This window comes from Mesoplodon bidens (genome assembly GCF_964165515.1).
Source record: "Mesoplodon bidens genome assembly, chromosome: 14".
NCBI classification, from domain to species: Eukaryota; Metazoa; Chordata; class Mammalia; order Artiodactyla; family Ziphiidae; genus Mesoplodon; species Mesoplodon bidens.
The window spans coordinates 70,690,586-70,707,064 of record NC_138170.1 but is presented as its reverse complement, the minus strand read 5'-3'; the positions used below and the strand labels follow the sequence as shown (position 1 = coordinate 70,707,064).

At 51.7% G+C, this 16,479-nt stretch overlaps 1 protein-coding gene across 1 annotated transcript; it reads right to left on the bottom strand.

Annotated features, from left to right (window-relative positions):
- LOC308627468 (sphingosine-1-phosphate transporter MFSD2B-like) lies at window positions 1–15,553 on the bottom strand. Its single transcript, XM_081253667.1, has 14 exons — window positions 12,900–15,553; window positions 8,974–9,099; window positions 7,675–7,799; window positions 7,014–7,137; window positions 6,620–6,698; window positions 6,400–6,530; window positions 4,458–4,548; window positions 4,220–4,341; window positions 3,704–3,787; window positions 3,313–3,393; window positions 2,996–3,105; window positions 2,495–2,638; window positions 1,936–2,106; window positions 1–1,125 (listed from the first exon to the last, which is right to left on the bottom strand). The coding sequence occupies exons 1-14, from the start codon at window positions 12,984–12,986 to the stop codon at window positions 1,101–1,103; spliced, it is 1,500 nt and encodes a 499-aa protein (XP_081109793.1). The 5' UTR covers window positions 12,987–15,553; the 3' UTR covers window positions 1–1,100.
- Window positions 15,554–16,479: the final 926 nt, after the last annotated feature.

Genomic DNA, 16,479 nt, shown 5'->3' with positions numbered 1-16,479 from the left:
AATGCAGACTCTGGGACATGTGGCTGATGGGCCACAGCCAGTTTCAGTGACATCAGGCACCCTCCCCTTCCCTCCTCGGGACAGGGCTTTCCCAGGAGGTGGGATGAGAAGGCTGGCCACAGGCAAATTTTACAGACTCAATAGAAGATAAACCCTTTAATTTGTTTCTGAAAAAATAAATCTCAGTGGGTCTTTCTTCCCCAAAGACATGGCCTCTAGAAAACGGTGGTTCCTGTGCTTTTATAAGATAAACTTTCAGGGGACTTCCCTGGCCGCCCAGTGGTTAAGACTCCGCACTTCCACTGCAGGGGGCACGGGTTCCATCCCCGGTCGGGGAACTAAGATCCCGCATGTGGTGAGGCACAGCCAGAAAAACAAAAAGATAAACTTTCAGAAAAATATTTCCACAAAAGTAACTTTTGTTCATAAAAATGATGGATCTTCGGTGGCTCAATATCAGTCAGTGTCCGCTTCTAGAAACAGTGTCATCCACTTAGCTGTACAAAGGGGAAGAAACACCTCATGCCCTGCTCAGTGTATCCCCACCACTGGCCCCATTCGCTCCCTCTGGGGTCTTCTGGCCTCGCTGCATCTGTCTCTCTCCTAATTGGACAGCCCAGCATGTCCGTCTGTCCCCACTCTGCCCACTCACGTGCTGTCAGCCTCTCTCAGACATCCAGTGGAACATCAGGGGAAACGAGTTCTGTGTGTCTGTCCTGTCAGGTAGCTTTGCCATCCAAGCAGGTTGGTGGGCCTGGTGCTCCCACAGGAAGTCTGCAGACCAGGCTGGTAGGGGCTTCCTTTTTCCAGGAATAGTTGCTACTGGTATGCTTTCCAGGTCACAGGTTGCCTGGAGCTGGGTAGTCAGGGGCACAGGCCTATCTGAGATGTCCTGCAGTCAACAGGCAAGACATGACAGGTGGGGGTCCTGGAGCCCAGGCCACTCCCTTCAGGAGAGTCACCGAAGACGCCATATCCCAGGGGAAAAGACAGGTCGTGTGTAAACTGGGAAGCAGGGGTGCCGAAGGGCTGAGAAGAAAGGGGGACTTGGAGTCCAGAAGATGCTGCTCCTGCCGCTCCAGCTCACACGAGTCTCAAGTTCAAGCGAGGCTGTAGCTGGTCCTCCTGTCGGAAAGGGAAGAAGCCAAAGGGAAGGAGGACGTGGGTGGGGCCCCGTGGAAGTGTCAGTGGCTGCTCCTTGTCTCTCTAGCAGCTCCTCCCCTTCTCAACCCCGTGAATGAAGCTAAAACCCTGTTCTTCCGAGTCCCACCAAGCAGTTCCCCATCCACCTGTTATTCCCCGAGTGTAGCGCATGAGCTCAGTAAGATGGGCTGGAGTCCCAGGCCGTCCACAGCAAGCAGTGAGGGACCCATGACAAAGCCACTTCCTGCCTATCGTGCGTGGTCCTCTGTATCTACATGGACTCGTGTTTGTAAACGCATGAGTGTCAACAAAAAATGTGGACAAGGCTCGTGAACGTCTGCTGGACCAGACGTGTTGATACTGCAGCGCCTGCTTGGCCTCAGGCTCTGGGCTGAGCTCTTGGGACGCAAACATGAAGAAAACAGACCCAGCTTTCAAGGTCACCCCAGTCCACTGTGAAAGCCAGACAGTGAGCAGATCACCCTCGGGCAGTGGGATCGGTGGTGGTTCGCAGGGGGAAGAACAAGGTCAGAGAGAGCTGCTCGGTGCAGCCTGCGGCGGGGAGAGCGGGAGACGGCTCCCAGGCTGGAGGGTGGTGCCATCCACCGGGCCCGGGGCACAGCAGGAGCAGCGATTGGGGAAGAAGATAAATTCGGTTTGGGGCCCATTTAGACTGACTGCCATGCTTGTGGGACATCAGGTGGAGGTGACCAAATGAGAGCCGTGCACATCTGCATGCCACCAAGGCGTTGGCAGCCCTCCTGTGTATACCCGTGTGCGAGAGGTGCCTACCTCCCAAGGGAGCGGGAGCTGTTCCGACGTGGCACCTTTGGAGTGGGGCCGACCAGGAAGATGCACAGACCGATGAGGATCATGCAGGTGGGCATGGCACCGATGAGAACTTTGAGGGTCACCACTACCTGTTCTGCCTGCTTGCAGGCTCCTGGCTCATACCCCGCAAAGCTGGGGAAACACCATCCCATGCATCCAGCTCAGAGCCTGGCTTCCTGACGGAGGGGTCCCAAATGCCCAACCACCACGCTATCCTGAAACTTGGACATTTTCCTGGCCACATCAGCCTAACTATGGGGGACGGAGTGTGAGGGAACAAACAGAGCAGGGAGGAGTTCAGAGAAAGCTGAGAATGTGGGAAGCAGAGGCTTCAGAAGGGGTACAGCCACCAAGAAGGGCCCCTCCCAGTCATGTGCACAGAGAAAGCTAGGGTGGAGGTTCCCACACACCCTCCGGACCCACGGGTGACCCCTGGCTGGCTAAGGTGGGGGACTCTGCCCTCTGCTTCCCACGCCGCTAGTCTTTTGTGCCTCTGGTACAGCCCAGCTCTGTGACTCACTCCAGGCTGAGAGTGGAGATGCCCAGGGCGCCTGCACCTGAAAGCTTGGTGAAGAAGACATAGGATGAATAGAAGATGGTCTCCAGCCCTGGGCCGTGCTGGTGCTGCAGCTGGAATTCATCCACCACATCTGGAAGCATGGACCTGGGGGAGGGGGGTGCAGAATTATCCCTTTTATCCTCCCCACAGCCACCAGCCCAGGAGCTCTCTGGGGACAGAGAGTGAGTCAGATTCACCCCTGGGTCCCCGCTGCCCAGGACCGGCCCACAGAGTCAGACAATATTTCCCCAACACACAGCTGTCCACCATTCCTGCCGCCTGGCGCTCTTTCGGGAGGGCTCCACAGAGGGCGCTGGCAGCCTCCATCTCCCGCAAGGCGGGGAGGGCCCCTCCCCAGCGCAGCCTGTGCACAAGGCCTGGGACAGCAGGTTGATGTGAAGGAGGGATACCCAGTAGGAAGGACGTGAGGCTCCCACTCCCATTTCCCTTCACCCAGCCTACCAGGGTAGCAGCAAGGACACGGCAAAGCTCACGCCAGATACAAAGGCCACGACGTATGCCACGGGTGCTGTGGGCACAGCAGCCAGCAGGATTGCAAATGGCACCATCCCCTAGGGAGACAGACACACTAGCTGCTCCCTCCACCTGCACCAACCCCCCTCAACTGCTCTTTGATGCACCCACTCACCGCTCTACTGATGACCCCCGGCGCCTGGTCCCCTGCTAGGCACTGAGCATTGCCGGCCCCCAGGAGGCTCAGGCTCCCAGGTCACTGCCCACCCCATATCCCTCCAGGCCTTGCTTCCTGCCTCACTCACAAAGATCCCGAAGGCCAATATCCTCTTCCCAAATCGCTGCAGAACCCACTCCCACATCGGAGTGCTCAGCACTGCCGAGACCTGTGAGCGGACAGAATCATCACAGCCCAGGACACGCCACCTGCGCCTGTGCCTGTGCCAGGCCCTCAAAGCCCTGACTTTTAGGAGGGACGCTCGACGTTGACCTTGCCCCCTGGCTGGAAACAGTGGCTGTGAACTTTATGACCCTGGCCCCAATTCCACCCTCGGCTGAAATGCAGGTGACCAAGACCACAGCAGAGTCCAGAACACTGACCACCGGAAGTCCGGCCACGTGTGTCACGGCAAGGGTCACACATCCCCAACTCAGGCCTCCGAGCGCCCTTGCCTCTACCGCCCCAGGTCCCCTCACCAGGATGGTTATCACCAGGCTCTGCACATGGTCATGTAGCCGGGAGGCGTGTGCACAGAACAGGACCAGGTAGCCCTGCTCCACCTGAGGAGGTCGCCAGGAAGTGGGCGTGTATGGGAAATGGCAGAAACGTGGAAGTCAAGGGCAAGGCTAGGGTCTCAAGTCTGGCCTCCCCTTTGGGACCTCAAGCGTCTGGTTCCTACCGCCATCACGCAGTCCCCTCCCCAACGAAGGACGCTTATCCCTGACACAGGTATAAATGCCATTCCTAGTCCCCCTCCCCGGCACAGCTGAGAACCACCCGAGACAGCGTCAGCTTCCTGGTGTCTGGGCCCTGACCCTCCCCACCCCACAAGCTCTAGGCAGGTTTCTCTCCTCCCAGCAAGCACCAGCCTCGCCAGGCGCTTGCCAGCCACTGGTTTCTCTCTGGTGCAGTGGGGACGAGAGACACCTGAACCTACGCAGGGTCAGTATGGCCAGAGCCAAGCCAGTGGGGATCAGCCTGGCCAGAGGTACCTGAACGGCTGCCGAGATGAACAGGAAGGAGATGACCAGCTTCAGATAGGGCGGGTGCCGGACTGTGAGCCGCAGCCCAGCCAAGAAGCTCAGGCCCTGGCTGGAGGCTCGGGCAGAGGCATCTGCAACACAGGAAGGGGACATCTTGGCTTGGTGGAGTTCAAAACCCAAACCCACGCCCAAGAGGAGCCCGGCCGCAGCTTCTGCTTCCCACACCCTGCCTGCACGCCGCACCTACCCGGTCGCTCCTTCACCCCCAGGCAGAGCAAACTACTGCACACGGGGTACGTCACAGCAACCACAGTGGCTGCAATGGAGTAGAAACGAGTCTGTGGGACAGGACAGGACCCCAGTGGGGGTGATGTCTCCAACCCACGGAGGTGGGGATACCCAGGGGCTGGGCAGGAGTACCTCCCAGTGGGAGCAGAGGGACCCTCAGCCCAAGCCCAAGGATGCGGGGTGCCCCTCCTCCCAACCAGCCCAGCAGGAGAGGGAGATCTAACGGCCCAGACTGGTCCTTCTGCTGACCCTCTGCCTCCTGCGGGCATCCATGCCACCGTGGGTCTAAGCCCCCTTCGCCTCTCTCTCTCTTTTTTTTAAGCAAACGTTCATTGGGGCTGACTTCTGCGTGCTAGACCCTGTGGTTACGGTGATGAATAAGTGATTCTGTGCATCCACAATAAGGGGCTTGGAGTGGGTGGGGAGACAGATCCAGGAGCAGACAGTGTGATGCATGATGACGCAGATAAATGTCAAAACCAGAATGGTGCTACCTAGCATTCAGAGGAAGACACATATGTAATAAAATACATTCAAGGCATGCATGGGAGTAACAGCCACCCAATTCAGCACAGGGGTTGCCTTTGGTGGGGGAAGAAAGAGGGAGATGGGCAGGGCTTCACCAGTGTGGATCCAGCACAGTTGCACAGGGTCCCACATTCAGAAGGCACTGCACTTGGGAGTTAATGCTCTGCTGCCTTGAAATTCGTGATGATTTTATCTATGAATTTGTGTTTCGTAAGTGAAGTCGATGGAACAACAGAGCTGGAACTACCAAGAGGCACCTGAATGTTTCTCGCCTTGGCTCACATGAGGCTCCGCCTCCCGGGAGGGGTTCTCAGCCTCCTGCTCCCTACTTCTTGGCATCCCAGGCCCTGCCCAGCTCCTGCTCTCCAACCCAAGGCCACTGCCACACTCTGTTCCACCCTCACCCAGACAGTGACCCAGTAGCTTTGGTGAGGGCACTTGTAGAGGCCTCAGTAGGGCCTAGGCATGGAAGAGGGGAGGGTGAATCTGCAGGTCGCAATCCCTCTGATCCCAGGCTCATAGCACCATGATGGGGTTTGAGGGCAGCTGGGGAGAGTCTCTCCCCGACCCTGACTCAGGAACTCCCTAGACCGGGGCCGTGGGCCACGGGAAGGGGAAACTGACTTCCCCGCTCTCTCTGGGCTCTACAGCCTCACTGTGCACTGTGCCCAGGCACATTCGGTAGCTGGGCTACGGATGGGTCTGGGGTTGGGGGGGTACACAAGGACTTCATTGTAATGTTTCCTTACGGGTGGTGAACCATGGGTGTTGGTGGTATTATTCTCATACCATTAATTCCCAAATGTCGGTGGAGGTGAGTGATGTCATTTGCTTAAGGAGAAAGGGCTGGGGGGTGGATAGAAGATGAACTTGATGGATAAATAGAGGCACGTCCCCTAACTGCTGAAAAGGGACCTGCTTTGAGGAGACACGAAGGGGTACTAGCCCTTTCACACTGGGGGTGGGGTTGGCGTTGGCAGTCACCCGTTCAGGGATGGGTAGGACTGGTCATAGGTCAGGTTTTGCCCAGGGCTCTGCCAGGACACCAAACCGTTCTGCTGTCTCTCTCCCCTGTCCCTGCCTGTGGCCCTTCCCCACCGCATCCCTTCTCGGGGGTCCGCCTCCTCCCCTCCAGATGGCCTGCTGATCTGTTGTCTGACTCCATGTTTAGAAGGCACCCAGCAGAAGCAGAGTTAGCAGGGAGGACGGAGGGCCTGGGCTCAGCTACAGGAGCAGGGAAGGAACGAGAGGGCATGGTGTGCAGAGCTGAGCCCCCAAACCACCATGAAGAGACCTGGGGAGAAACGGCCCTGGAAGAAACAAGTGACCCCGAAGCGGGCGTCCCAGTGGGTCTGGGTAGCGTGGGCACTCACCGCGTTGGGGGAGATGGACACTTGTCCTGGGAGCGCAGTCTCCTTGCACCTGTGGGACCCGTGGGCACCAGACACGATGAGTCCATGGACAGTGGCTCCCATCAGCGTCCCTGCCATCTCCAAGGTCATCCCTGGGACACAGCGTGGAGCAAGGTGACAGCTCGTGGGGCCAGGGGCAGAGCCATCCCACCCCACGCACCCCACGCCTGCCTGCACTCACGGTACACGGTGGCCGAGTCCCGCTCCCTGGGGCTGGGGGTCAAGAGCATGGTCAGTGCCGTGTAGGGCACCTGGAAGAACTGAGGCACCGGGCAGAGTTTAGGATGGCGCCTGCCACCAGACTGCCAACCCAGGCCAGCAGCTTCCTGAGGCCAGGCCTGCGCCAGGCTGGCACGTCCCTACTGATCCCCTCAACCAGGAGTTAGGGGCTGAGGGACAGGAGGGGCACCCAGCCTGGAGCCCACGAGAAAAACTAATGGTCTTTGGCCACCTGGTAAGCGGGTGGGCAGCGGGGACCTGGACCTCTATCCCCAGCACACACACACTTCAGAGGGGCCTCCAGCCAGCACTGGGGTTCCAGGAGTCCAGGCCGAGGAAGGGGGCCAGCTGCTTACCGTGGCCAGGGCCTGGAACAGGCAGTAGAGGGCTGTGTACCAGAGGCCGCGCAGGCTGGTGAAGGGGGGCAGGAACCACAGGAAGAAGGAGGCCAAGGCAATGAACGGCGTGCAGCCCAGCACCCTGTGGAAGCACAGCCCAGGTGGAGCGCCCCGCGGCATCAGGACAGAGGATGCAAAGGGTGGGCCTAGAGCAACCTCACCCCTCTGGGTTCAAGCTCTCGGCCCCTGGAGAAGCCCTGGGCTGGGGCTCTCAGGGTAGGTGGGAGCCATGGAGGGCGCGAGGTGGCCGAGGGTGAGGAGGTAGCCAGGAGTAGGGGCTGGGGCACTTAGTGGCTGGGTGGTGCCATTCCCTGTTCCCGGGGCCACAGGCAAGTCACATCTTCTCTGTGAGACCTTCCAAGACACCCAGCTCAGCCTGGCTGCACTCCTAGACCCCCAGGGCCAGGCCTGCGACTCTTGGAGGGTTTGTCCAGCTCCGTGCCACCAGGTGAGGGAGAGGTCTATGGACACCTGCATGACTCAGTCAGACCCAATCCACTCCTGTCACCTACTGTTCAGACTTGTCCTCTAACCATCCACTAAGCAGCAGATGTGACAAACACAGTGACCTCAAGCCAGGGGTGGGTGCCAGGATCCTGAGGACCATGGGGCTGCTCACCAGGGCATGAGTCGTCCAGACCCTGTCCTCCTGCTTCTGTTGATGAAGAACCCAGCCAAAGGGTCGGCAGCTGCCCCAGACACCTTGCCTCCAAACAGGACAAGTGACACCTGGGCAGCAGGGATCTGAAAGGGACAAGGGAGGGGATAGCCAAGGCCCGGCAGAGTCAGAGAGGGTGTCTAGGCCTGCCTGCCCATCAGGAGGAAGATCTGGGAAACTGACAGGGGCCAGAGCCACAGTGCAAAGGTTTTTTGGTCTCTTCCCCAAGACGGGAATCCAGAGAGCTCCGAGGGCATATGTGCACCAGTAGAGAAGGGGGAGGGAGTGATAGTTGTTCCCTAGCACATTCCTGTTATACTTATGTCCGGTCACTTTCGGAGAAGACTTGAGAGATCCTCCCCTGAAGGGCTCAGTGCAAGAAGCGTGCACTGAAGCTGACAGTCAAAGGCAGACCTTGTGTTTCACAGTGAAAACGTTTTATTGATTTTTCTGATTACATAAATGATACACTCTAATTATAAACACATTCAAACAGTACAGAAAAATACTGAGCAAAGCTCATCTGAAATCCCACCATCCTGAGACAACTGCCAGGAGTGTTTTGACCATCCTGTCCTGCGTTTCCTTATGTGCATCTGCAATTTATAATTTTACACAAATGGGATCGTATCAGCGTCATTTTAAAAAATCACAGAAAGATAAGTAAATAAATCATGGATACCTTATTAAAAAGTCCTTTTTTGTTTACCCTCTATCCTCCACCATTCCCTCCTATAGCCAACATTAACACTCTGGCGGATATCCTTCCGGAATTTACTTTCCCCATGCTCATCCTTTAATCATGTACAGACATATATACATCCATATACCCATGCACCCACATATATGGGGCATGTTTTTGTTTTGCTAAAATAGGATCATTTTATATACCCTTCTCTAAAACTAACTTTTCTCACTTGACAGTGCATCATGGAAATCCTTCTGAGTCAACTGGTATAGATCTAACTCATTCTTTTGAGTGACTACACAGTAGCCCATTATGTGGATAAAGCCCAACTTATTTTCCAACTACTTCTATATTTTGGGGCATTCATGTTGCTTCCCACTTTTCCACTACAAACAGCCTGCAGTAAACATCCTTGAGGAGGTTGCCCTCAATAGCATTTGTTTTTTTCTCAGGCTCGGGTCAGAAGTACCATCTACCAAGCATGATGGGGGTGGAAGTAAAGGTGGGGTGAAAGGACCAGACACCAAGGCAGACGGAAGCAGGGGGCCCCCGAGGCTGCTGCCCACACTCACCTGTGCCACATCGAGCAGGAAAAGTTGCAGGTAAAAGGCTATGGCGCTGGAGGCCACCTGGTTGGGGACCCCTCCAATGCCGTAGCACACCTTCGTACAGAATGAGAGGCGACCAGCTCCGCTGTCCTGGGGGAGACACAGGAGCTAAGCCCCCACAGACACCCAACAGCTCCCTCCAGCCCCCTGACTTCCAAAAGCATCCTGAGGTCCCTATGTCTTGAAGGCTTTTCCAGCAACCTCTCAGTCCTAATTTGTCCCAAATCATCTTAAAAGGAAGTGAGACAGAAAAAGGAAAAAAAAAAAATCCTAAACCATGACCTCTAAGCATTTCCAGAGGGAAGTTCTTCCTTATATTTCCCCACAGTGCTTCCTGCTGCAGTCTGTTTTATTCTCCAAGTCAGCAAGCCAGAGTGAACTGGGGGTCGGGAGACCCCTAACTTTGCCACCAGCTTCCTGTGTGGACTTTGAATAAATCACTTTATCTCTCTAAGCCTCATCTGTCAAATGGATATTCCTGCCAACTTCAAGGGATTTTTTTTTACATCTTTATTGGAGTATAATTGCTTTACAATGGTGTGTTAGTTTCTGCTTTATAACAAAGTGAATCAGCTATACATATACATATATCCCCATATCTCTTCCCTCTTGCGTCTCCCTCCCTCCCACCCTCCCTATCCCACCCCTCTAGGTGGTCACAAAGCACCCAGCTCATCTCCCTGTGCTATGTGGCTGCTTCCTACTAGCTATCTACTTTACGTTTGGTAGTGTATATATGTCCATGCCACTCTCTCACTTCGTCACAGCTTACCCTTCCCCCTCCCCATATCCTCAAGTCCATTCTCTAGTAGGTCTGCGTCTTTATTCCTTTCTTACCCCTAGGTTCTTCATGACATTTTTTTTTTTTTTTTGCGTTACGCGGGCCTCTCACTGCTGTGGCCTCTCCCGTTGCGGAGCACAGGCTCCGGATGCGCAGGCTCAGCGGCCATGGCTCACGGGCCCAGCCGCTCCGCGGCATGTGGGATCTTCCCAGACCAGGGCACGAACCTGTGTCCCCTGCATCGGCAGGCGGACTCTCAACCACTGCGCCACCAGGGAAGCCCTTCATGACATTTTTTTCCCTTAGATTCCATATATATGTGTTAGCATATGGTATTTGTCTTCCTCTTTCTGACTTACTTCACTCTGTATGACAGACTCTAGGTCCATCCACCTCACTACAAGTAACTCAATTTCGTTTCTTTTTATGGCTGAGTAATATTCCATTGTATATATGTGCCGGATGTTTTGATGAGCAAATGAGGCAATGGCTCCGGGAGCTGATTGTTAAATATTCGGGACTTTTGCAAGCCAGTGATTACTGGCAGCCTGAAATTGGCCATGGTGAGAGTATTTACACCACAGAAATCAGTAAACAGCAAAAATCAGAGTTTTTCTTTTCTGGAGAGACTGTTTACCAACCCACCACTAAAATGAAGTAACGCTTATGACCCCAAATAATGTGTGTGTGTGTGTGTATATCCCTATATATATATATCCCTAAGCTACCCAGTGAACTCCAGACTCAAATTCAACTGTCTACTCACAGCCCCACATGGTTGCCAAACAGGCATTTCAGCTTAGCATGGTCAGAACACAGCTCCTGATTTCCATCCCATTGTCTTAACCTCTTAACCCTGTCGTCCCGTCCCCATGGCATTAAATAGCCCCAATGTCCACTCAGCAGCTCAGACCACAAACCTAGGAGTCATCCCTGATTCCTCTTTCACAATTCCCCTAATCTATCAGTGACAGCCTCCTAAGTGGCTTCTCTGCTTCTACTCTCGTTCCCTACTATCCACTCTCCATCCAGCAGCCCAACTGATCTTTTCATAACATAAATCAGATTGTGTCTCATCTCTGCTTAAAACCCTCTAACAGCTTGCCATTACAGTCTGAATAAAACTCCAAGTCCTTCCCATATTGCCTACAGGAGCCCACCCAATCAGCCCCCACTCCCTTTCCCACCTCACTTCAGATAGCTCTCCTCTACCATGGTAGCCTCCTCCTTCTTGTTACTCAAAATGACCTTTTCTGTTGCTGCCTCAGGGCCTTTGCACTTCCTGTCCCTTCTGTCTGGAAGGCTCTTCCTCCCGGTCTTTGCAAGAGCTGACTCCTTGCCATTCAGGCAGAAGCCTAAATGTCGTCTCTTTAGAGAGGCCTTCCCTGACCACCCAAATCTCTCTCTCAGTTGTACTAACTACAGGATATATTCTTATTCATTTCCTGCCTCTCCCCACCAGCATATAAACTCTCTGAGAGCATGAGCTATATAACTTTGATTCACCACCATGTCCCCAGTACCTAGAACAATGCTGGGCATATAGACAACATATATATTTGTTAAAAGAATAAATGCCATGAAGACACTGTGGAAAGTGCTATTTCTTCCAAAGACGCTGGGAATCCTTCTCTTTCATCTTTTGCCCGGGGATGGGAGGGGAAGTGGAGAGGCCCGTGGTTTCACCCATTTTTGTATCTTGCCAGACACCCCACATGAAAGGAAGGTCTTCCCAGATAAGGGTTTATCCAGTCCTCTGCACTCTGCCTACCCACACATGAGGCAGGATGTGGGCTTCTTTTCTGATATTTTTGTGAACACTATTTCAACTTCCAGAAAGCTTAACAACAGGCAGAATCCAACATGATAACTCTTCCCCCACCCTGCCCCCTCCATAATGGGACCCTGGTTTCCCACTAAACATACCTATCAAGTTTCTGATACTTAGAAGGCACTTGAAACGGACATTCCAGCTGCAACTAGGTATATGATACAATCTTGGAATCTTGAGGAAGACAGTTTTACCTACTTAAATCATAAGCCCTTCACAGTCAACTGAGATCAAGTTTCAGATTTAGACAAATTCGACACATTTGAATGCAAACCCTGTCTGCCATTTCTAGCTGTGTGACCAGGACAAGGTACTCAGTGTGCTGAGCTTCATTTCCTCACGTTTGAAATGGGGATAATACACCTCATAGAGTTGGTATGAGAATGAAATGCTATAGCATGTCATGGACCATGTTTCCCCTCTAGCCATTCATCTCACCCTGAACTTCTAAATTTCCCTGGGAAGTGAGAGTCCCCAGAGGGCCTCTTAATCGTGCTTGCTTTCTTGGAGGCCACAATCTTTTGCTCCGAGGTGCCGGGAGAGGAAGCACTGAGTCAGCATAGGGAATTGAAGCCACAGACAGAATGAACGCGTTGAGCACAGGGCGGGCAGTGGATTTTTGCACTCGGCGGGAAAGTTGAGACGTCCTAACTCCTCTCCAACACAGCCACCCTGAATGACATGCACCCCAGCCCCATCCAGGGGATGGGGGGAGGGGGGATGCGAGGGGCTGAGGGCGCCCCTAGGTTCCCGCCTGCCCGCTACCCTCACTTGGGAGCCCGGTTGCCAGGAAGGACATCTCTAGAGGCAGTCTCCTCAAGGAGAGCCCGGCGCCTGGAGGAAGCCAGGTTTGAGAGGGTCGCTGTGGCTGCCCGCAGCACCTGCCCGGAGACTGGGGAAGGGAGGCAGCCTCCTCACGCACCACTCAGCGTCCTGCCTGCCCAGGGTGCAGGGGGCCTGGGGAAGACCTGGAGTGCGGTGGACAAGAGCCCTAGACTGGCCCTGGCCTCACTAGGTGGAGGAATCAGCAGCTTACTTCGCTTGCCTAGGACTCGGTTTCCCATCCTGTTCCCTTTGGGGCTCCCGAACACCCTCAAGCCTCTCGGCTCTCAACTGTCAAACCCCACCAGGGGCAGTTCAACAACCTGGAGGCTTGCCGGGGCTGGCTGAAGGCTTACGCCCAGACGCCCGGAAGGTCCCCGGGGCCCGTCCGGCCCAGCGCCCGCTCTGCGCCCGGCTCAGCCTCCAAGCCCCTCGCGCCCCTCGCTTTGCGCTCACCGAACCGGGCTCCAAGGTGTGCGCTTCCGGCGGGGGTGGCGGCGTGTCGACTGGCGGGGCCGGGATCCCTTCGGGGGACACTGCCATGGCGCACGGCTGCACGCTCTCGGTGTTATCGCCCGGCCGGCCGCCCCCGCGGGGAGGGCGGCTCCCGGGCCGAGAGGGCGCGGCGCGCGAAGAGGGGCGGGGCGGCGGGCGCGCCCCGGGCCGGGGGCAACGCGCGGGAAAACGGGGAAGCCGCGAAGTGCGCGGGTTCGGTTTCCCAAAGTGAAAAACGCCAGAGCCCACATTTGCCGGGGGAAAGGCTGGCCAAGTCACTCGGGACCGTTTTCCTTGGGGTAGGTCTCCGAGGGAGGGAGTGAGAGCCAGCGGCCGTTCGCGCTAAACTCGCCTGCTAAATCCTCGTGAAAGCCGACAAACAAATTCATTAGAAAAACGAAGCAATAGAATTGACCTGCTCAGACTAAGATTGTGGCTGAGTAGGCTTACAACACTCTTTAAAAAATTGATACAGGATGCCCGAAATACACATTCTCCAACCTCATACAGACAATGGGTATGGCCATGTAACTAAGTCCTGGCCAGTGAATAAAAGCTGAGTGGTGTAGGCAATTTCCCAGAAAGGTCCTTAAAAGAAAGGGAAGGGGTCACATCACATACAAAATTAACTGAAAACCCATCACAGACCTACGTGTAAAGGCTAAAACTATAAAACTCTTAGCAGAAAGCAGGAGCATGTCTTCATAATCTTGGGTTAGACAAATGTTTCTTAGATGGGACGCCACAAGCATAAGTTGGACTACATCTAAATGAAAAACTTTGTGTTGTAACCTATGCAACCAGTGAAAAGACAACCCACAGAATGCGAGGAATGTTTGCAAATCGTAAGGATTTGTTCTGGAATATATAAAGAACTCAAAACTAAACAGTAAGAAGATAGCCCAATTAAAAATTCGGTGAAGGATCCGAATAGATATTTCTCCAAGATAGACAAATGGGCAATAAGCACAGGAAAAGATACTCATGTCATTAGGGAAATGCAAAACTACAAGATACCACTCCACTAGGAGGGCTATAATTATATAAAAAGACAGTAACAAGCGCTGGGGAGAATGTGGAAAATCATACATTGCTAGTGGGCATGTAAACTGTGCCGGTGCTTTGGAGAAGTTTGGCAGTTCTTCAAAAGTTAAGTATGAAATTATATGACCCAGCATTTATTCCACTCCTGAGGAGGCAACAGAGATGAAAACATGATCACGCAACAACCTGAACACAAATGTTCATAGCAGCACTATTTTTAATAGCTAAAAAGTGGAAACAACCCAAATGTCCATCAGCTAATGGCTATTTAGGTTAGGAATATTCATACAATGGACTATTATCCAGCAATAAAAACGACATGGATGAACCTTAAAAACATTATGTTGTGAAAAAAGCCAGTCACAAAAGACCACATATTGTTGATTCCATTTACATGAAAATGTCCAAATAAATAAACCTATAGGAAGAATGTAGACTTGTGGCTGTCTAGAACTGAGGGTGGAGAAAGACTATTAATGGGGTTTCTTTTAGAGATAAAAATGTTCTAAAATCAGATTGTGATGGCTGCACAATCCTGTGAATATACTAAAAAAACACTGAGTTGTACACTTTAAATGGGTGAATTGTAAGGTATGTGAATTACATCTCAATAGCTTTTTTAAAAAAGGGAATGGATATGCTTCTACTGGATGAAATGACGAAATGCAAATGTGATGGCTGGTGCCAACAGGCTATCTGAAGACCTCAAGTTAACTGGTGCTGAGATCCGCAGATTAACAATACTGGAGTCATGACTTTTGATCTAGCAGCTCTGAACTGCTTCCCTCCGGACTTCCGCATGGGAAATAAAATAAAATGTATTCTGTAAGCCATTATTTTGGATTTCCTATTACAGCTAAATCTAACCCGAAAGTATACACTACCCAGTATAAAGCAAGTCATCCCATTTTCTATGCCTCAATTCCTTAATCTAGAAAACGGGTACCTTCAGTTTCCTTGATTGCAGCCCTAGCAAACAGTGCAAAGATAACTAGGTAATGCATGTGTTAAATATTTAATTTCTTGGAAACTAAACAAACTCAAGGTGAGTTTCTTTGGATAATTTATGTTTGAACACAACACTTTATATGCAATTTCAGCAGGTTTGGAAACACTTCACTTACCATACTTATACTGTGTTGCATGTACTACCACAATTTTACTTTTGAAGGGAAGTGGGCAACAGAAAAAAAAACAAAAAACACCTCCCTCTCTTTTTTGCACAGAAATGTAACTAAAAGGCATTTTTTCCCCTAACAGTTACTATTCTGCTTAAAGTGATAGTATATTCCTAATGCAAGTTTTAAAGACAAATAGACTTCAATAAATAAAACAGGCCGACAATAATCAAGAAGCCTGGCTTTGGAAACAAAACTAAAGACTGATACACTTAAAAACATCTGAAAGGATGCACACCAATATGTTATTAGTGGTTATCTCTGAATGGTGGAATAACAGGTGAGCTAAAGATCATTTTAGCATAACTGTATAATTTTCTCCAATGAATATGAATTATCTGTGCAAAAAACATACATTTAAATCAAGTGACAAAGAGCCAAATATTAGTCTACTGAATAAGCTACTTCTATTTGAAGATTCAGTGTGATGAGCAATGTTTAAATTAAATGGTTTGTACTAAGAGCAAAGGGGTAAATCTTACTAAGGAGTCCTCATGCTAGTTCAACTAAGGACACAAAGGATGGTGTAAGAAGTAAACACAACCATTGAGTTAGTATTAAAAATATCACATTTTAACACTTCTGAGTACTAAATGAAAGTAACATTGGTTAAAGTACCTGGCAAACAGAAAGCACCTAATAAATGTTTGTTGATTCTCAAACTGAATGACTTTGCCAAATAAAAATGACAAATGCATCCCTATGTAACTATCTCATAACAAACAAATGTAAATTATCTCACTGATCCTTTTATTTTTATTTTTTTTTTTTTATTTTTTATTTTTTTAATTTTTTTTTTTTTTTTTTTTTTTTTGCTGTATGCGGGCCTCTCACTGTTGTGGCCTCTCCCGTTGCGGAGCACAGGCTCCGGACGCGCAGGCCCAACGGCCATGGCTCACGGGCCCAACCGCTCCGCGGCATGTGGGATCTTCCCAGACCGGGGCACGAACCCGTGTCCCCTGCATCGGCAGGCGGACTCTCAACCACTGCGCCACCAGGGAAGCCCTCACTGATCCTTTTAATGAACAGTAAGTATTTCATCTTTAAGACAACAGTTCTTTAACCATTAGCAAGATTGCTTTCAAAATACTTCAAGGCACTGAAATAGATGCATACATAATTTCAACACAATTAAGTATAATGAAAAGTATTCTGAATGACAGAAGTATATAAAATAAATAAGATCATCTTTATAACCTGGATAATGCATAGTAATTTAACCAATAAATTAGAATCTGTAAAATTAGATATGTACTTCTGCATATCACCCCCAACAATGGTTTTACACTGATTGATGCCACTTTTGAAACTACTTAGGT

Excerpts from the sequence above, each read along its gene's own strand:
- LOC308627468 (XM_081253667.1), bottom strand. The coding sequence starts at position 12,986 with ATGGCAGTGTCCCCCGAAGGGATCCCGGCCCCGCCAGTCGACACGCCG. Across the intron at positions 3,106-3,312 it reads TATTGGCCTTCGGGATCTTT|GGGATGGTGCCATTTGCAAT; the intron begins GTGAGTGAGGCA and ends CTGTCTCCCTAG. Across the intron at positions 1,126-1,935 it reads AGCTCCCGCTCCCTTGGGAG|GAGGACCAGCTACAGCCTCG; the intron begins GTAGGCACCTCT and ends CCTTTCCGACAG.